At 47.7% G+C, this 20,815-nt stretch overlaps 1 protein-coding gene across 7 annotated transcripts in view; it reads left to right on the top strand.

Moving 5' to 3' along the window:
- FGFR3 (fibroblast growth factor receptor 3) overlaps positions 1-14,572 on the top strand; it is a 59,453-nt gene extending 44,881 nt beyond the window's left edge. For 3 of the 7 annotated variants that reach the window (XM_068943576.1, XM_068943578.1, XM_068943579.1), the window contains 11 exons: positions 2,556-2,700; positions 5,108-5,295; positions 6,206-6,354; positions 6,446-6,567; positions 7,171-7,281; positions 8,142-8,332; positions 9,697-9,819; positions 11,066-11,136; positions 12,607-12,744; positions 13,527-13,632; positions 13,742-14,572. In XM_068943576.1, coding sequence (XP_068799677.1) covers positions 2,556-2,700; positions 5,108-5,295; positions 6,206-6,354; positions 6,446-6,567; positions 7,171-7,281; positions 8,142-8,332; positions 9,697-9,819; positions 11,066-11,136; positions 12,607-12,744; positions 13,527-13,632; positions 13,742-13,906 — 1,509 coding nt within the window. In that variant the 3' untranslated portion in view covers positions 13,907-14,572. Of the gene's footprint in view, positions 1-1,327; positions 1,479-2,555; positions 2,701-5,107; positions 5,296-6,205; positions 6,355-6,445; positions 6,568-7,170; positions 7,282-8,141; positions 8,333-9,696; positions 9,820-11,065; positions 11,137-12,606; positions 12,745-13,526; positions 13,633-13,741 lie in introns of all 7 variants that reach the window. The other 4 variants (XM_068943577.1, XM_068943580.1, XM_068943575.1 and 1 more) reach the window with 3 other exon arrangements.
- The last annotated feature ends 6,243 nt before the right edge of the window (positions 14,573-20,815 follow it).

The following is a 20,815-nucleotide window of genomic DNA, read 5'->3' as shown; positions in this document are numbered from 1 at the left end:
GGGGGAAGGAGACGTGCCCAATACGTGAAATCCACCCCCCTCACATCTAAACTGGGGGGGGGGGGAGAAGGGGGTGGGCGAAACCCACCCCGATGCAGATGATTAAATTGAACTTCCAACCTGTTTTTTAAGCGGCCTGACAAAACCAAGCCATCGCCTGGGTCAGTGCCTGAAAGCCTGGGCTAACTTGCGGTCAAAGAAGAACCCTCCGCAGAGCGCTAAATGCAGCCCGGCTATGGGCTGGGGGCCGGCAAGGCGAAACTGCCTGTTGCTCGGCCCTGGCGCATGCACGGTTTAATTATAAATGAGGCAGCAACAGCAGGCAAGCGCGTTTCCTCGCTGGTCGGGGCAGACCAACTTGCCAGCGTGCGAGCGTTAGAGAGAGGAGATGAAGTCAAAGCCCGCCGCGAAACGTGGCCACTGGGGCTCCTTTCTGCTGCCACCTCTGGGCTCAGTTTCTAATACCCTATCAGATCTGATCGAGGTTGATTTTAATGGGCTGTGAGTCATCTTGGCAGGATCAGGCCCTGAAACTGGAGGCGTTGAGATTGGACGGGAGAGCCTAACAACAAAATCGGGAGATGCAAGCATTTTCTTTTCTTTTCCAGAACCGAAGCTGATATTTTGCTAGGCTTTCCCTAGGCTGTTTCTGAGACCACCCAAAACAGTTGTGTGTTTTCAACCAAAATAAAAACAACTGTTTAGGAACAAACTAATGTGCTGTTGTGGCAGCTTGGAAGAAGAGAAATAAAACGCTGCTTAGCAGTCTGAAGTTTGTTTGCTTTATATGCACCACTTTATTTAGTAAAGAAGAGGCTCCTATAAGCAGTGGAAAAAATTACAGCTAATTTCTGAAAGGCAAAGTCAGCAGCAAGTTTCAGACAGCCACTGCTTATATTTTGTTTCCAAATGCTATTTTGGAATCCGATAATTGAAACAGTATTTGCTGAGCTGGGTTGCAAACACAAATCTCTGCTTAAGCCCTTTCTCTGGTGCTCCTGTCTGCAGCGTTGTTAAGAAACCGTGGGGTCTGTGACTGCTGTCAGATGGAGAAGCGGGAAACTGTTATGTTTTAAAAAAAGAAACCTCGTGTGTGCCTCCAGCACGAGAACCACCCGGGAAGGGAAGGGAGTTAATGTGGTTTGGGGGCCAAATGCAACTTCTCTTCTTTGCCCAGGTCTTCGGTAGGTCTCTCACCGCAGGGTGAGCAGGGGGTGTTTCCACAGCCAAAAGAAAAAAAGTCATGAGCAGTCAATTCTAGCTGATATAGGTTCGATGGAGGTATTGTTTGGTTTACTGAAGTTCAGGTTTCTGTCTGTTCCTGCAGTCTTGGATCAGTAAAAACGCTGAAGCCGATGCTAACCTAAATCTGTTCAATGTGACAGAACAAGATGAAGGAGAATATCTGTGTAGAGCCAACAATTTCGTAGGCATAGCCGAAAAACCATTTTGGCTCCACATTCGCAAACCAAAACCAGGTAAACCACAGACTCTGTCCCAAGGCCCTGGCAACTGCAAGAATGAGCTATAACATTTTAAGAAGCTAGTGATTAAAATTGCTATTCATTTTGTATTATACCCTGTCAAATGACGCTGAATGGCTTTATCTTATTTTCTTGCTAGATTTTTTTTACAAGAATGTAACGCCTATACAGCAATTGCCATAGAAAAATTCCCACAATAAAATGACTGTCAAATTTTGCTATCAACTCTTCATGCTTCTATTCCTTTCCCTTCCTTACAATTGAGTGCTGATAACAGAATTGCACGCTAATGACCTATGACGCGCAAAGCCCTGGAAAACCGAGCCATTTAAAGAGTTGTGCCCATAAAACTGATTTAATCGGCGCACAGACTTCAGTCCTTTTGAGCAGCAATTGAGAAATAAGTATCAACATTGACTCATGCAAGCAAACACGCGAAGCGGAGAGCAGCAGCGCTGTAGCGAGACCGTCGCACGCCTGGAGGCTCTGGCTGGTACGCGGCTCGATGACGCTGCGGGAGAGCTCCTTGCAGGGCACCTTCTTGTAACCAGCCAACGCTACCGCATCAAGAGCTCTGTAGCGAACATATGGCTTCAAAATGCCCATTCTGAAAATAACTCCAGAAAGTCCTTCGATACGCGATGAACTGATAAAATATTCAGATGTTCGTCTGGTCAGCACTTAAATCTTTCCCCACTACATCTCCCCTCCTTTCTCGTTTCTTTCTGTCTTTTTCTCTTTACATGCCTTTTCCCCCCCTGTACTCACCCTACTAACCAAAAGTCAGTCATATTGTGGGGTCAATTTTTCGTTTGGATGCTTTTGCTTGCATGCTTCTTTAGTGGGACAGAGTAAGAACCTGGTGAAGGGAACTTTTTTTTTTTTTTTTGCTTTGACTACAGGTTGCAGAGGGGAATGAATAAATAAAGGTGGAAGATGGGCCGTTGGAAAAAAAAAAAAATCTTAATCTGCTTTTTGAAATTTGCCTGTGGTGTCCTCACACTTGCTGGGAATGTGGCTTGTTCTCTGTTTTCCTTCTTTCTATATGTGTGTGTTTTTTTTCCCCCGTAGACGGCAGGTGTTAACACAACGGATAAGGAGCTAGAGATTCTGTACTTGCGAAATGTTACTTTTGAGGATGCTGGGGAATATACTTGTCTCGCAGGGAATTCTATTGGGTTCTCACATCACTCTGCTTGGCTGACGGTTCTACCAGGTATTTCCTTCTGCTCTGTCCTCTCTCTTTCCTCTCGAGGATGCCTTAATGTTGAACATAGAAATGCCAAGTTCCTGCAAACGCTCCCTTGCTTGGGAGAGGGCGCGTGGGCCGTTACGCAGCCTGCGTGCAAGGGCGAGTTCTCCGCTGTGATTTGCTATGCAGAGCGCTAATCTGCGCTGCAGGTATCCCTGTTGCATATTAATAGCTGGCATATTAATTTTGTGCTTCATCTCAGGATTTAAATTCATTTTCTAGATCGCAATAATGATACAAAATGCCCTATAACTTTTTTGATTCAGATAACAGGGAGGTGTTCATGGCATCTACTTTAGGACTGTCTTTAGGTGCCAAAATTAAGAGCTTCATCTTCTTACACTGCCTGTGTACTCAATGGGAGAAGGAAACTCTCCCATCAGATGATCCAGGGCTCCTAAACTGGACCCTGACTGTGGATCATCTTAGGGAGAAACCTTTCTGTGTAACCTCATATCTTACCTAAAATTAGATGCAGAAATAGTTGGTGTGAGTACACCCTTCCCTGCCTGTGGCATTATTTCCGCTTCACGGATGAACAGGCCAAGATAGCTATCTTAAACAGAAGGTCGGCAAGAGTCATCTGCAGGCCGTACCCAGGAGTCCTGGCTCCCAGAGGCATTGAATACTGGTTGCTGCAGCTGAAATCAAGGAAAGCTGCAGTGGGCTTAAAACCCCAGGCCAGAATGACCTCAATTTTGTGCGCTTTTCACGTGCAAAGCTCTGGCTGACAATGAAGCCAACGCAGAATATGCAACAGCGGGATCTGCCCTCCAGGAGAAGAGGAGGAGGCTTTGCTGTCCCTTCACCTGCGCAATTGGCCTCTGGGTGAAGGGCAGGCATCAGCACAGTCCAGGGAGACATCTCAGGCAATATTCACTTTGAAGCCAGCGGATGCTGTGCCTGCAGAAATTGCAGGAACAGACCCAGAGTATTTTCAGTAGGCCCTTACAAAAGCAGCGGGCACATGAAATCCTGTACGTCTCTCTTTGACTTCTCAGCTGTAGACCACATTTGGATGTATCTAGCAAACACATCTGTCTCCAGATGTGTTTTGGAACTGGAAACTTTGGCATTTCTAATCCTGACTTCAACTCTGTCGGTGATTCGGTCATAATCACTTTTACTGGGGCTCAAGAGGGTTTCCTCCACACCTGGCCCTGCTGCAGGTGGGATCTGCTGGTCTTATCTCTGTTTATTTGCTAGCTCTAAAATAGCTTGGTGTCTGATTCTGTTTCTGCTTCTGCCATCCCCTAGATGAGAAATCATTCCCTTTGGTTACACCGCTAACTTTTCTGTTATTGTAAGGATTTCCTGGTATTGTGTCATTCGACTGTTACGCTGTTTTCAAAATGTATGAAATCACACGTCCTATCTAAGCAAAGAAGGAAAAGAAAAAGCCTTGAGTGGAACTTTATAGTGAAGTCAGATGTCGTGAAGGGCAGCTGTCAACACAACAACACTGCCAGCGTGACTTCATTATAAAGCTTTCTACTGCTGGCCGTTCCTCGAATGCCCCTCTGCCTTTGGGGGACAGAAGACCGGCCTCACAGTGGCCCTTTCCACGGTGGAAGTGCCTGTCCTGAAAGGAACAAGGGGGGACTCACAACTGAGCTTGGCGTGTCCCGAAAAGGCCTTACTAGCTGGTAGCTATTGGTCGTGGTGCTGATGGGATCATGCCGCAGTCCTCCCAGCTCAGCGATCCTCCTGGGCCAGCCCTTCCAGCCTCTTTCCCAAATAATTAAATTATCGTGAAACAATTATGTATATTTCTCTCATGAGACTTTTTCCCCAGTTTGAGGCCTTACCCCTGGAAGCCCTTTGAGCCCCTTGGTCCTTCAAGGCAGGCACAGGTCTGGTGGAAATCTTCACTTGAGCGCAGTGTCCGCACAGCATCTCTTGTCAATGTGGCCTGATAAGTAAAGTAGAGCAAAACCCCATCCTGCAGTCTTTGCACATCCAAGGCATCCAGTTTTTCGGTGTGGATGTGTGGAGAAAGCAGGATCTGGTTCAGAGGAACTACGCAGCCACATGAAGATGCGTTCAGTCTAGAGCAGTGGTTTTCAACCAGTGATCTGAAGGCCTGGAGAAGCCCAAGGATTACATCAAAGGGCAGTAAAATTACCCAGTAAAGGCAGCTAAGGCAACCTAAACTAATGTCAGCAGGCTTCGGTTTGCTACAGCAAAACCTGCTGCACTGGAATCACCAACGGTGGAAAACCACTGGCCTAGGAGAGTCACCTCGCTGAAGTTAGCCTGAAAACTGGCATAGATGAACAATTCCTCCCCAAACTGTGCGTGTTGCGTGTGTGTAGTGGTGTGAGGGCGGCCACCTACCCGCTCCTGACTCCCGTCTCTTGTCTCCCTGCAGCGGAGGAGCTGATGGAAATGGATGATTCGGGCTCAGTGTACGCTGGCATTCTCAGTTACGGCACCGGCTTTGTTCTCTTCATCCTGGTGCTGGTCATTGTGATTATCTGCAGGATGAAAATGACAAACAAAAAAGCCATGAACACACCTACTGTGCAGAAAGTCTCCAAATTTCCACTCAAGAGACAGGTAACAGAAAGTAGATACAAGATTCCTATTCCCTGCTATGGTCACTCCTGCTTTTTTTTTCCTTTTTCTTTCCTTGAGCTTTTCTTTCTAGGTGAGAAACTCCTCCAAAAGGACATTGCCTGAGAGAGGCATAAGCAGGCTACAACTTAGCAGCGTAACCCTCTTTTTTTCATTCACTTCTGTTGCAGTGGAGTTGTAGTTGGTGACAGCTGTCTCTGGCTCTTAGGCAGTGTCCAAGCACCCGCGTTTATGTAGCTCTTGTCAAAGAGGCGCTTGCAATGCAGTCACGGATGCCATGGAAAACGAACGTTGCAGGGGAACAGTTTAGTCCGGGCTCCTTAGTGGGGTGGCAGCAGCTTGAGGAGCAGGAGCACAATTAATTGTGCCTGTTCCTGCTTTCAGTGAGGTCCCTGGCAAACTCGTAGCAATGCTCCTGGAGCTGGGAGAGGGTCCCCTTTCTCCACGTGGGGTGAAAGTGCTCTGCTGCTTGGAATTACAGAGTGGTGGAAGCAAAAGGCACCGTATAAAACGAGACAGTGAGGTGACACGGGCTTCATGGCTTTGCCTGCAAGCTCCTGGTGGGCATTTACAGTGGAGGGGAGGAATGGGTTATATGTGGCTGCTGGGAGTCCCCCCGCTGAAGTGTGCTGCCTTAGGCTGCTGGGCTGTCCCTTGCTTCCACCAGCTGAAGATGTGACCGTGTATGCCGAGCTCACGCATTCCTGCAAGGATGGGGGGAAGCGAGAGAAGAGGGTTGCAGGGTTGCATTTCCAATATAAAAATTACGGAACGGCATCAGTGAACAGAGATAGTTAAAAACCCCGAAGTGATGTCTCTGAGGCATGTGTCTTCTCCGCTTACGCACGCTGAGAGTACAGTTGGCAATAACACTTCATTTGCTCTACCCAAGCAGGTGTCACTGGAGTCGAACTCTTCCATGAACTCCAATACGCCCCTGGTCAGGATTACACGTCTCTCCTCCAGCGACGGGCCGATGCTGGCTAACGTCTCCGAGCTGGAGCTGCCTCCCGATCCCAAATGGGAGTTGGCACGATCTCGGTCAGTCTAGCTCATGGGCAGGGTCCCTGTTCCTCCCAGGAGCCTCCTCTCCCTGCTACCCCCTAACATGCGTGCTTGTTCCTCCCTTCAGCCTGACCTTGGGGAAGCCGCTCGGCGAAGGATGTTTTGGCCAAGTGGTGATGGCGGAAGCGATTGGGATTGATAAGGACAAGCCAAACAAGGCCATCACAGTGGCTGTCAAGATGTTAAAAGGTATGGGGACTCCATGGCGGGCAGAACAGCATACTGCGGTGGGGTTTCCTCTCTCTTTTCCTCTCTTTCACAAAGCAGTTTTACGTGTTTTATACGAACAGATCCAGCAGAAGAAACCAAGAACAACCTTTCTTCCACTGCACCCCTATAGCCTGGGGGTGAGGGCTCTCCCCTTGGAGAGGACATAAAGATGTAAATCCTGGCAGGGAAAGAGAATGGGAATAAACCTGTGTCTCTGCTAAGGGGTGCTGAGGAGAAGGGGAACCACCTTCACTTCTAGCCAGATCCCCAAACTGCTTTTTTTCTTTAATCGGTATCAAAATGAAGCAGAAAATGAAAGGTTTGAGTTATTTACATATTAACATTTCTCTCCATTTATTCAGATTTCCTTTTTGACCAAAGATTTTCTTATTTTAGGGCAGTTTTTTATTTTTATTTTGACTCTTCTCCCCAAAGTGGAAGAAAAACAAATACTGAAATATTTGAGAGGACTTCTTCCCAATCAAAGCCTTGCATGGCTACCCAGCAGTTATATAAACTGCTTCACAAAATGCGTGTTTGCTCCCTGACGTTTTCTTTCTCCTCCTCTCTTGCTTTCTCCAGATGATGCTACTGACAAGGACCTGTCCGACCTGGTCTCTGAGATGGAAATGATGAAAATGATTGGGAAACACAAAAACATCATTAACCTCCTCGGTGCCTGCACACAGGATGGTACGTCTTGACACGCGGCAGGTGCTCGCAGGGCGCCACCAGCCTCCATCTCACAGGTCACTGCCACATGTGCAGCTTTGCTTTTGGCAACCCTGCACAGCTGCTTCCGCAGCAGGTCCCCCCTTGGAATAGGTGCTGGTGGCTGGAGCTGATCTGTGCTGAGGGGCTTTTCCTCCTTCCTCCAAATTGCTCACGAATGAACTGCCTGACACCTGTCCGTGCCCCACTGATGGCCCAATAGCTGGCGTTGGTGGCAGGTCCCTACTCGTTCCTGAGGCTGTGCTTTGAATTGGGTTGCGGCTTTCCCTAAGGTCCTCCCTGATATCCTCCTCGCTTTTCTCATTAGTATGAAACAATGTACTAGAGAGAGGCAAGATTTGGCTATCACTTCTATTTAATTACTCGCTGGCTGCCCAAAATGTCCACAGCCAGATTTCGGAGGTCAGGCACTGCAATTGTGCCAACTCTTTGGAAGTGAGAAAGTCAAGCCAAAGCCTCAGGGTCTCCCTACCCCTCATACGGTCTCGACAGTGTTCTCCGAGGGTGTCAATGCCAGGAAGACTCTCTGGAGGGAGATCTGCTTCCCAGAGGTGGCACTGCATGCTGTCCAGGAGATCTGGCCAGCTGTCAGATACCTCTCCTGGTCTCCTAGTTTCATCTCTAGCTTTCCTCCTGCCGCAGCTGAAGACATTCTTCCAGTGTATTTAGCCTCATGCTGTCACCCAAATGCAGATAGGAAATGAGGCTTGGGCTGGCCGCATGACTTCCCAAGGCGTGGAGACATGAGGTCCCTACTTGCCTGGCCCCCTCACGGTGCTTGCTTTTGCTCTGCCAGCTGCTGACCGTGCTGTTGCTTGCAGGACCGCTCTACGTGTTGGTGGAGTATGCGTCGAAAGGGAACTTGCGGGAATACCTCAGGGCACGCCGCCCACCCGGCATGGACTATTCTTTCGATACCTGCAAGCTGCCGGAGGAGCAATTAACATTTAAGGACCTGGTTTCCTGTGCCTACCAGGTGGCCCGTGGCATGGAGTACTTGGCGTCTCAGAAAGTGAGTTGAGAAACCTCATTCTGTAAAAGCGTCACTCAGACCCATGTCTTCAAGGCCAGGCAGTGCAGTGTGTGTGCAGGACAACCCGCAGGCAAAACACTGCAGGCTTTTCCCTTTAGAGGGCAAGCTTTTACAGCATGAAATGCCTTTTTTTTTTTTTTTTTGCGCAGAAGACCTAAGCCCTAGAAGGCTGTTTCTGTGTGCAGGCTGCATCACAGCCCTGGCTGTTACCCACAGGCCCAGTAGCGTCTCCGGGAGGCACAGCTGTAAACACATAAGCCACCCCAACCTCAGCGCCTGTCCTCAGCAATTTAACTCTACCACCCGTAGGAGTAATTGACTTTCCAATGGGTGATCCTCAGCCTTGAGCAGCAATGGTCAGGGTGAGCGTCACACAGGTTGTAGGCTTCCCACCTCCCTGGTGTCAGCACAAGAGGAGGTCACCTTGGGGGGAATTACTTTAGACAACAGAGTTTGGAGCTTCATGCAGCCCTGTCCCCCTCAGCTCCCTTCTGAGATTGCTAAAAATATAGAGCGCTCAATAGGAAGTAGGGGTGCTGCATGCAGCACACATGCTTGTGGCTGTCGCAAGCATGCATAGCCTAGGTTGAAGTGGAGCTGCTGATGGATTTGGCTCGATACGTGGCCAGGTCCAGGATGCTCCCTGGGGAGTATTTTGTTGGCATTGAGCTGGTTGCTGCGTTGGCTCACGTCATGCCCCTGGGATTACTCCTGATTTACCCTGACATCAGCAAGCAGAGAATCTGGCCTGTGGGTTTACTAAGCTGTGCGCCAGCTGGTGTAACCTCTTTTTGGGGTAGGGAGAGCTAAGGCAAGAGCGAGTTCAGCTTCAGATTTCAGGTGTGTTGGCCCTGTAACTGCAGTTCAGAGTGGTTGGTTTATGGTGGCTTTAAACTCTCTACCTAAGAGAGTGCAGGCTAATTTAGCTCAGATTTTCTCAGATAACGACCACAGTGAAGATGTCTTGGGAATGTCTTAATTTGATTTTTTTTTTTTTTTACTCCAAACATCAACCTGCACTCTGCTTCCTGGAGGAGGCAGGGCAGTGAGTAGATGCCCCGCAGAAGAGGAGGGTTTGATTTCCCGTCTGCACAGCCCCTTTGGCGAGAGGAGCTGTGTGGCCGTGGGAGCGCCGAAGCTGTCAATTAGGTGTTGCTAAGAGGTGTCTCCCACTGAGCATGCATGATGCAGCAGTGACACAGAAAGCAAGGAACTAAGCAGTGCCCACAGCTTTATGAGCTCAGGAGTCAATGAAATGGCAGCTCATAAACTCCCCGTTACTGGTGGCTCCAGGCGCAAGCAGCTAACGAGCCCAAATTTATTTACTTGCTCACCTTTCACAGTGCATTCATCGCGACTTGGCAGCCAGGAACGTGTTAGTCACTGAAGACAATGTGATGAAAATAGCCGATTTTGGCCTCGCTAGAGATGTTCACAACATCGACTATTACAAGAAAACCACCAATGTAAGTACCGAGCTGCCAAGCACATGCATTTTTCCTTCTGGCAGGGAATTCAGCCATCGCTGCAGCAAACGGCCCTAATTCCACATCTCCCTTTTCAAAGGGACTTAGGAGGAAGAAATCTGCTGGTGGCCTGACCTGTAGACAGGCTGGCCCCAGGAGTCTACCCACTATCCATTTTCTCACTGACAGATACTGCTGGCGCTAGCAACTGTTTGAAAGGACTCGGCTCAGCCAAGGACGCTCTAGACTAAGAGAAACCAAGTTTTTTATGAAAGGGGAAAGTAGCAACGGAGCAAAAGCTGCAACTATAATGTAGCGTGGAGACGGCAATGGGATAGGTTGAGGGTATTGCAGAACCCAAGAGCCTTGCAATTGCAAGGAGTTTCAATGCACCTGCAGCCCTAGGAAGCCCACCTTGCCCTTACTGCAGCAACAACCAGACTTAACTCAACCCAGAATCCTACTGATCCCTTCCAACATCACCTGGGAGAAACCTGCCTTAATTACCGGTCTTTATCTTTGGAATTGTAATTCTGGCTCCAATGGATTTACCCCTGTTGGAGAGCTGAGAATGTAGTGCCATTTGTGCAGCCCTTCTCTAGCTGTGCCCCGCGGTGAGATAGTGGTTCGGAAGAAGACAAAGCCCTCCCTAAAGCCAAATTACACCTCAGACAAGAAACGATCTGCTCTGACCCCTCCAGGGACAAAGCAGAGCATCCTGATACAGGATGGACCCATTGAAACCTGGCATCAAGCCTCCTCCTTTGGCCTTCGGCGGGATGGAGATTGGGTTCATAGAGGATCTGGCCCTTGAATTCACTCTAGCAAGTTTCCCTTCTCATTTAGCAGAAGCAGCGCTTGGACTGCGAGCCAAACTGCTTCTTCAAAGCACAGAGATGGAGCGCGTCGCCCCGTGCGCTGCTTCAGAGCTAGCTGCGTTTATGAGCAATAGCTGCTGCTCCCACGCAAAGATTTAGATGCTCTGATACGTTAAACCTGCCTTGGCAGTGACATACAGTCCACTGTAGAGAGCGTGTTTCCCGCGAAAATAGCCAGGGAATATCCAGGGATCAAATGCTCTAATCTGTTTAGATGTGGCCACTCCTGCTTTGCCCAGTGACCGGGAAGGCAGATGTGGTTGTTAATGAAAATGTTTCAAACTGGATTAGAAAAGCAGATTCAGATGGTGCCGTTGTGGCTGAGCAAACATGCTGATGGGACGTTGCCTTTGTCTTCCTAATTACAGGGTCGGCTGCCTGTGAAATGGATGGCTCCAGAAGCATTGTTCGACCGGGTCTACACTCACCAGAGCGATGTGTAAGCATTACCCCCACTTAAACAAAAAAATAAAATTATAGCAAAATAAACACCATGAGATCCCAAAGGCAAACGCAACACTAAACACAAACAGGGCTTGTGCGCTGCTGAGGGGGAGAGGTGGACGGAGCGATTCTGAGCTGCCGCTTTGCACATGTGGTTTTGCTTTACCCTTATCTAGTTGCTTTCATCTGAGGATCTCCAGGAGTTTCTGAAAGTAGTAAGGCAGGCAGGTATTTCCCATCCGGTTTATGGATGAGGAGATTCATCCTGTGGTCAAAAAAACAAATGCAAAAAAAGCCTCATACAAAAAAAGTTACCCTTGACTTCAGTGCAGACAGTTACACTTCACTGGAGTACGTGGGATGAGTACTGAAATATCCTGCCAGGTGTTAGTAGAGGTGATCAGAGAATATTCAACTCATGCATTCTCTGATTAATTTTGCCGCGTCGTTTAATTTGCCCTTCTTTTTCTAATCCTGTCTTGTCCATGTTAGTGCCTCCACACTGTAAGCAAACAGAGCCTGAAGGAGGTGATAAATCCATCAAACTGCTATCTTAAAGATGGTTCGTTCTTGTTTTCCTAACAAGTGGATCAGTCTAGGGAACAGTCTGAGATCCCATTTGAACTTTGTCCAGGCTGAAGTAGCTCAGTATGCACGCTGGCTTTTTTATTTCAATATTTGGTCGATATTGGCATTTTTACAGTAATTTAGCAGGCAGTCTGCACTCTCCCCAGGGCTCACCATTTTAAATTGGACAAATTTATCTTTTCTGTTTCTGTAAATTTCACATGCTTTGGCTTTATTGATCTTAAATCATAGTTTCCATGCTTAGGTAATGCTGCAGCGGGCACGATAGATAAATCAAAGCTGGGGGGAGAGAGAGAGCATGCACGAAAGAGAAACAGAGACAGATAATCCCTGTCTTGAAAAAGAAAACGAAGAAGGCAAAAGATATTTTTGAAAAGGGGACTTTTAACCAGAGCACAGCTGCAGGACTGGAGTGTGTAACATATAGTGTTGCGCTGATTTTTGTTGGGGTATTTTTCTCGCAGCTTGGCCAGTGGAATGAGTGTTGTAACAAGCAAGTTTTGGTATCAGCTTGCACAATTAGTGGCCTGTGGTTCCAAGGCTGCGATTCAGTGAAGCTGTGCATGAATAATTTGATTTGTTCCATTCAGTGGAGCTGGTGGAAGACCTAACAAAGAGCTGGGGGTAATAGATGGGCTGTCACCTATCTGATTAAATGCTCATTTCAATTTCAGACTTGGTGCCTGGGATTTCTTTGCTATTGAGTTGGATCAGCAGAGATCTCCAAGTAACTAGTAAAAATGGCCTAGGCAATTAGTCATGCTATTGATGACTTTGTTAGCTATGCATGGCTGCACAGAAAGAAAGTGGAGCGGGGGGCAGGGAGGCGGGCAGAGAAAACCTCATTGAATTTTAAAGATCTTTCTTTGGTTTCCAGCTGGTCTTTTGGAGTGCTACTATGGGAGATCTTTACGCTGGGAGGGTCTCCATACCCGGGAATTCCCGTCGAGGAACTCTTCAAGCTCTTGAAAGAAGGCCATCGGATGGACAAACCCGCCAACTGCACTCACGACCTGTAAGTAACCTGCTGCGTCCCCGTCGCGCCTGACGGCGCTCCTCCCCTTGTCCCAGCCTCCGTTCGCCCTCTCCCCAGCCGCGCCGTAGCCCGAGGAAGCGTCGCAGATCGCCTGCCGCTGTCTTTTCCCACCCAACGCTTGGTCACCTGAGGTTCCTCCAGGGAACTGTGGCCACCAGCTCCACCACTCTGCTGTGTGGTGGAGTTGAGGGAGAAGTAAACCAGGAGCGAATGTGGCCCCGCTGGCAGAGGAGAGCGATACTGAGCTCCTCCACCTGGTCCTGGCACCACACATCAGGGACGTCTCCTCTGGGATGGAAACCATTGCTCGGAGGCCTGTTTGGTGTCCCAGAAAATGTCATAATTCCAGTTGGCTCCTTCCTTGGTACTTCAGCTCCAGTAACTTCCCAAGCGGGTGTGAATTAAGGAACATTTTGTTGCCCATGTCTGACTCCCCGTGGGGACCCAAGCAGGGAAAGCAACGGTTCTTCACATGTGGGCCACGTTATCGGCCCTTCCCAAGCTCATTGGCCCCACAAGTGCTGTGGCACAAGCAGGACCTGCCTGATGCTTCATGCTGGTCCCTCCTGGAAGTAGCACTGCCCATAGCCTTCAGCTCAGGTTGGAGAGATGTCAGGAGTCGCCTGATTTCAGGAACCACCTAAAGTAATTTCGGGTCCCCCTGCCGCCCCCCTCAGTCCCAGCAGAGCATCGGGTGCGGAAAGGGCTCCGAGAGGTGTCCCACGGCGCCCTGGGTGATGGCATCTCCCCCTGCCCCGCAGGTACATGATCATGAGGGAGTGCTGGCACGCGGTCCCATCGCAACGGCCGACCTTCAAGCAGCTGGTGGAAGACCTGGACAGGGTCCTCACCGTGACATCCACTGACGTGAGTGTGGCTCTGCTGCTGGCACGGGGACGCGGGGAGCCGCGGATGCTCCCCCAAGATTTTGCGCCGTATCCCCAGGGTAACATCTCCTGGCTTTCTCCCCTCGCAGGAGTACCTGGACCTGTCGGTGCCCTTCGAGCAGTATTCACCAGCTTGCCAGGACACCCACAGTACCTGCTCCTCAGGAGACGACTCCGTTTTTGCACATGACCTTCTGCCAGATGAGCCGTGTCTCCCCAAGCACCAGCAGTGCAACGGCGTCGTCAGGACGTGATGGCCCACCACCCGGAAAGCTGCATGGACGGATGGACAACAGACGTGAAGGAGCGAGTGCGGGTGTGGGGGAGACCGAGGACAAACCGTAGTGAAGGATCTTTCAATGAAACTGTTTGGTAATTCCAGAAGATTTTTGTTGTTGTCGAGCTGTTCAGGGTAATTTTTTTTTTTCCCATTTGCTGTACAAAAAGTCAAGAAGCACTGTTTGGCCTGAAGGAACTAATCTCTTGCCAAGATTATATATCGTATATGATTTTTTATTTTTGTTTTTTCTAAACAGAATGTTAAATCTGGGGGGTGCTGACCTCTCCACCTCCGGTATTGTATTACCGAGTGCCAGAGTAGCCGTTCTGTGCCTGCAATACAAAGAAGAGAAAAAAATCTTCCTTAAAAAAAAAAAAATGTGTAAAGAATGTAGAAATTCTTTGCTTATGCAATCTGTACATGAACCTTTTTGGTGGAGCTGAAAAGCCACGTTGCCTGCAGGGATTCATATATTTATAAAGAATATCTATATTTTTGTTGTTGTTGTTTTTATAGCTTCGTGATCTATTACCCAGCTACTTAGAAGGAATCTTTTTTTTTTTTTTTTGGGAAGAAGAAGAAAAAGTAAATGAATAAGATGCAACTAATAATAATAGTTTAAAAAAAAAAAAAAAAGAAAGTGAAGTCATCTTAAAGAGAGAACGGCAGCGCTTTGGCCCCGCTGGCTGACGACCTGCCCTTGCACCAGGGGCCGGAGCGCGAGAGGCGCCGGCGCCGGCGGGGTCCACGCAGCCCCCGAGGGCGGAAACCCGGCGTCCCCGCGGGATCCTTCGCTCCGGCCGGGCGAGACGCGGGGGACCGGCTCCTCCGTCCTCCCGCGCGGGCGACGTGGCTCCATCTCCGCGCGGTGGCTTGGAGAGAGAAGTTACGGGTACCTGTAGGCAAGAGCCTTTAACTTATATCAAAAAGGTTTATTCCAGAGAATCTGTGTATATATCTATAAATATAGCCTGTATATATATATATAAATAAATATATTAAAAGAAAAAAAAGAATGTATAATACTAATGCAACGTAAAGCCGTACTGGGAGAGAGTCTCACAATATGAGCATTGCAATCTAGGATATACTGATCTGAGTGAAAGAAGAGATTTTTTTTTTTTTCTGTTTTTTTATATCTTCACAGTTTTGTTTTAAAAATTGTACCTTAACGTGTATATTTGTAAAGTTATTTATAGACGTTAACATATCTGTTCATTGGTTTAAATAGTGTAGCGTTACTGTAAACTTTAAACGTCACCGAGCTTAAGGGTTTTTTTTTTAACTTATTAAAAATGGAGAAAAAATATATTAATCAAGTTTTTTTCTTTTGTGTTTATGGGAAATATTGAAAGAATGTATAGATGTACAGTCCTTTAACAAATTACATTTAATGTTATAAATATATATATATATATATGTATTCATTAAAAAAAATATTAGTTTATCCTGGATTGCAGTGAGCAAAGGTAAGTTTATTTTTCAATACATCACCAGTGGTTAAAACCAAACAAGTAGCAGCAGAGAGATGATTTTTACAAATTTCAGAAAAACAGGGCCAAGAATTCTTCCATCAGTTTAACCACTGTGCATTAAGGGGGCGTGGGTGTTTATTTTTCTATTTTCGAATGAAGGTATTCTTTGTGGTCGACTTAATGACGAGTATGCAGCAAAGCTAAATGTTGACTTTGGATGACGCCCGTTAATTTTTTCCCCCTTTGCCGGTACCGTTGTATTTTGGGTTTGAGAAACAACGTCTGGGCGAAGTAGAGGAGCGACACTGTTTGTAGGGGAGATGCAATGACTGCATATTTCTTTTGCGTTTAACATGTTGAAAAAAAACCAGGGATGCCTAGTCTGCTGGGATGAAAATGCTGTGCTTTTTTTGTTCCTCTGTGGCAGATAGCTGCTTAAAAGCACACGAGTGAAGAGGGGAATTTCAGTATGGATCAAGCTGACAAGGGGGGAGGTTTGGGTGTTTTGTTTTGGGTTTTTTTTTTTTTTTTTGGTCCAGAAGACTTTTATGTACTACCACAAAGAGGCAAGGATAATTGCATCCTGAATTCTTGTTTTCCATTTTTCTCTGGTGCATATTACATATCCATGTTCCAGAATAACAGGATGACAGCATCTCATTTTAAGATTTTTTTTTTTCTTCTTAGAGCCACAAAAATCCTTATCCTAAAATAAATAATTTATAGTTTGAGGTTACTTCAGTGGAAGTTTGAGAAGGTAGATTTCTATAGAGGTTTTGTTTTGTTTTGTTTTGTTGGAATAAAAAAAAGAATTTTTTGGTATTTTCTTACAAATGTCTGCTAATTGTGTACATTCCAAGTACTCGAAGCGTTGAGTTTCCTGTACTGAAAAAAGAAAATGTACAAAACTGTGCATGATTTCAAATGTTACTAGATATTATAAATATATATATAATTTATTGAGTTTTTACAAGATGTATCTGTTGTAGACTTGTTGACTTAACATTTCTTATTCAATGCTTATATAGTTTTATAGCCTGGATTATTATCTTTAAAAGCTTAAAAAAATTAAAAATTCCAGTTTTGTTACATTTTATACTGTTGATGTTACAATCCACAGGTTTGCATAGTGTGATTTTTCAATGAGCAACTCTGTTCAGTTTATTTTAATACTGTACTTCTGTGCCTGACAGCTGCAGCTGTCAAAGGTGTGAGATGAACACTAAATAAAACTATTCTGCTTTTGTTAACATGGCAAACTTACTTTTACCAAAAAAATAAAAATAAACAAGTTGTTAAATTTTGGGGGTTTTCCCAGTTGTGAGGGTCCTTTGCAAACGCAAATCGTGTATTTTCCAGGCTCTTTAGTGACGAAAACTGTGCAAGAAGGATGTATTTTACAGCACTGCTTTGTGTGTCCTGGCTGGCATAGGTTTTATATTCCGAATGATTTTGGGTTAGCAGGGCAACTTGATTTCTTTATTATTCAGTATATTAATATGTACACGAGGTGGACGGGTAGGAGGTGTAATTTCGCCCCTCGGCCACACGGCATGGCGATGCCAGCCCTGTTTCTAGCGCTCATCAGACACTTAAGACCGATTTCGGAGGTCTTCCCAGCCCGACTGCCGTAGAGCAGAGGACGTCGCATTCGTGACAGCAGTGCCAGCAGCAGCAGCAGCTGGGGAGGGAAGGGAGCTGCGTCCAGCCGTGTGCAGAGCGGACACCCGGCCCCAGGTGGAGGGGTGCAGGGCCCAATCCTGCCCAGCCCCGGAGCAAGGGCAGCCGGAGGGGTCTTGGGGGCGAGGAGGGGCGCAGCAAGGCTTTGCTGTGCCAGGAGCACGAGGGACGGCTCCCTGGCGGTTGGCTGCACTGTGCAAAACCCCCACAAACCAGCAGAAAAAAAGGTCGTTTAAGCACATATGGATGCGGAAGATAAATCCACAACGAGGCAAAGCTCTGTGCCCATGTGGATGCTGACCTGCACCAGCGAGCTGGTACGATATTTGCTTTCTCTCTTGGGCATCATGATGTCACCTTTCCTCCGCTGGCCTTCAGCAGCAGCGGTGTTTGCTTGCGGGTAAGGGAAGGGGATAATATTTTATTTTAACTGCTGTGCAATAGGGCCAGTTCTGTGCCTAGGATGACTATTTCTCTTTGGCTGCAGAGCAGGATGTGCCTTTAGCAACGTTCAAAACAGTCTCGAGGAGCATCTGCGATGCTGCTCAGGTGGGATGAGTCATGGCGTGTGTCCCACCACATCCAGCGCCGCTCATCCTCCCCTTCGGTGTGTGCAGCCTCCCACTCAAATGGTGTGCCCTTTCCACATGAAAGAGGCTTTTTTTTTTTTTTCCAGAAGAAATTTCTTCTTTCCTGTGTGGGTAACTATGTAAATAGGGCCTCGCGCTGGCTCCGTGACCTGTTTGGTGGCAACATTCAAACAAATTACTAACATGGTGACTTTGTATGTGTTCCCATTGGTCACCACTGCGGTGAGCCAGGGAGGGTTTGGCAAAAAGTCCCAAGCCCTGCAGGTGTCCGTAGTAGATGGAGGCAACTAGAACTGAAAAAGCAAAGTTTCCTGTTGCCGTTCAAAACTCTTGCAGGACTTATCTTCTGCTGGTATCCTCCTCCAAGCCCGTTAGTCCCTCCCTGGGGCTACACAACCCACCAAAAGGGCAGATGGAGTCATGGGTTGCATTGACATAAAAAAGAATAGGGCAGGTCAATGGCAGAGGCACTCAGCACCACAGAGCTATTAGCAATGGGAGGACACATGGACATGTCCAGAGGAGATGCCAGGAGTGAAGCACTTTCTAGGTCTGCTGGCAAGTTGTCAGAGCCAGGCCCAGGGAAATAACCCGAAAAGAGATCTTAGGGGACAGCAGTCTTGGGCCGCGGCGTCACCCAGAGACAGTTTCAGGCAATGGACTTGTCACGCTGGCCTGCACCCTCATCTAACTACGCTTTCTCAGCCACTCTCTTTCTGATTATGGTTTAACTTACTCATGCCTCTGATTTAGTTTCTCCATTTCATCATCATGGGATTGTTTTTCACATGCAGCACCTCGGGTGTAGGCAACTCTTTAAGCAGAATAAGCGTTGCGCCCTGCCCCAACACGATGATTGTCTAAGCCCAGAAGAGAAGTCGATGTCCCAGCACATGGTGATGCAATCAGCGCCGAGCCCTGCAGGTACTGCTGCACCCAAACACCCTGCCGCGGGTGAGCAGTTCGCCGGGTTGGCATGCGCCTGGAGACCAGGCCACAGCCACTGCTCCTATCTCAGGTGTTTTTGGAGGGCTAGCAGCATGCAGGAGCAAGACCTGGGAAAAGAAAGCGTGCAAAGAGAAAGACCTCTTACAAAATGTGTAGGTGGGACTGCGCCAGGAATGATTTTGCTGAAGGCCGAAGCACATCTGCTTGCATTACCCATCAACCACTGCTTGCTCGAGGAGTCTTAGCAATGCAGACAGAAGTGGTTTTGCCATCCAAGGATGAAGGACCTGAGCTGGAAAGGGAGAGGAGGGAGAAGAAGCAGAGTCCTAGGAGAGAGCAGGGTTTGCTGCTCCTGCTGTCACGGGGAGATGGGAGCAGACAGAGGGCAGTGACTGACATTTTTAGTATGAGTCGCCCTTGCCCTTTCTCTGCTCCTCCAGGGCTCTGGCATAGGCAAAGCAGGCAAAAAAATCATGGATATTTTGCCAGTCCCTGCAGCAGTCCTCTGCCCGTTAGATGAGGCACTATTTGGCCCATGGCTTGGGCAGGAACTCAGGCGTAACTGAAAACAAAATGCTGGATTTTGTGTCCTTTCCTCAGTGCCTCTCCCCAGCGCGAGGCAGAAGAACCAAAGTGTCGTTACTTCACAGATGGAAAACTATCTGGCTGCCGGAGCCACCACCACCTCTGCTTTCTACTGGGCTTCTCACCGTCTGCTTCAGCAATGCAAAGAACTAGAAGAAACCTGCGGGGTGAGGGGAGCCTGGCTTCTGCCACAGTGTGCAGGTAGGTGCTGACGTACGCACCTGCAGGGCTCTGGGATGCACTTCACATGAACATTAAGGTACAGGATAGTGAATCAGGCAACGCAAACTAAAACCGATGCTGAAGAGCCCAAAATATGCCATGGATAATCAACACATGGCCTCTCCATTGATAGCACACCCTGTCTAGCGGTCGTTGCAGACATTTAGCTAAATGACACACGCACTCATCTCTGCGGCTGCCTCACGTCCTTTCCCCAGGCCTTGGGGCGTGCTAGACGGAAGGTGGTGAGGTGAGGAAGGTGGTAGCACAGTGTTACATTAAACCCTTCTCAGATAAACAGTGCATCTGAATGCCTTCCATCCCAGACTAAAATCAACGTGGATGTTAGGATAACTAGAGATTTCCAGACTTCAGAGAATGAATTAAAGAGCTTTACAGGCTGCGAGCAGGAGTGGTAAAATGTGTTACCTTTTAACTCACACTGACAAGGCATCTTAACAGAGGAGCAGAACTTGGAGTACTGATGGCAGAAAATCAAGGCTGATAAAGGCAATATAAAACAGAGCAAATGCCCCCAGAACTCTGCTAGACTTGCAGTACTGGGTGAAAAACCCCAACCGTCTTCCTACAAGCCTTCACTAAAGCTGTCCCAAAGAAATACCCAGTCTGGACAGTAACTTTGCAAATCCAAGGTGATTACAGCCTGCACAGACCTAATCTCTAAGCTCTGTGAAGAACTGTTGTCGTACACTCCTGACACGCTCACACGCACATGGAAAAGTGTCCCAGGATCTGGCCAGCAGCTTGACACGTTCCCAGGAGCCAACACATTCGTACTATCAGAAAGCTCTGGCCTTACCAGAGGAGTGTGAACCCAAACCAAGAGAAATCAGCCTTTGCCATCCTGGGCAGCACAGCAGTATATTTTTGTCCAATATAGCCAATAACTTGTTCAGGAGAGGATTCTTTCTCCTGATCTTCTATCAGACACTGATCTGATCTGCTCACCAGGGCAAAAACTCCATTTATTGCTCCCAACGAACCAATCAATATTGATTTTCCCACTCCCACACCAGTAATATGGAGCAGGCGATCAAAGGCCAACTACAATTTTCTCCAAAAGTAAAAACTGTCTAGTCTTTGCAGAACTTGGTTTCCAGCAGGCCTTAGAATTAGACCTGTTTTAATAATCTCCTGTTATTGATAGATGCAGGAGGAAGAGATCTATTTGCATTCTCTTGTGCTTCCCTACAGCTTTTAGCTCCTTCAGCCATTTCTCTGCTGAAGGAGATGATAGACTTACAGGTTATGGTGTTTGAGGGCTTTCTGGAGGAACAAACTCAGTAAGTAGTGTTGAGGGGGGGGTCGCACCTTTCCATTGCAGACCTCACTTAAAAGGTCCCAAAACAATCAATCGATCAT

The sequence above is a fragment of the Struthio camelus genome, chromosome 4 (genome assembly GCF_040807025.1).
Source record: "Struthio camelus isolate bStrCam1 chromosome 4, bStrCam1.hap1, whole genome shotgun sequence".
Taxonomy (NCBI): Eukaryota; Metazoa; Chordata; class Aves; order Struthioniformes; family Struthionidae; genus Struthio; species Struthio camelus.
The sequence above is the reverse complement of the archived record's forward strand: the minus strand, read 5'-3'. Positions and strand labels throughout refer to the sequence as shown.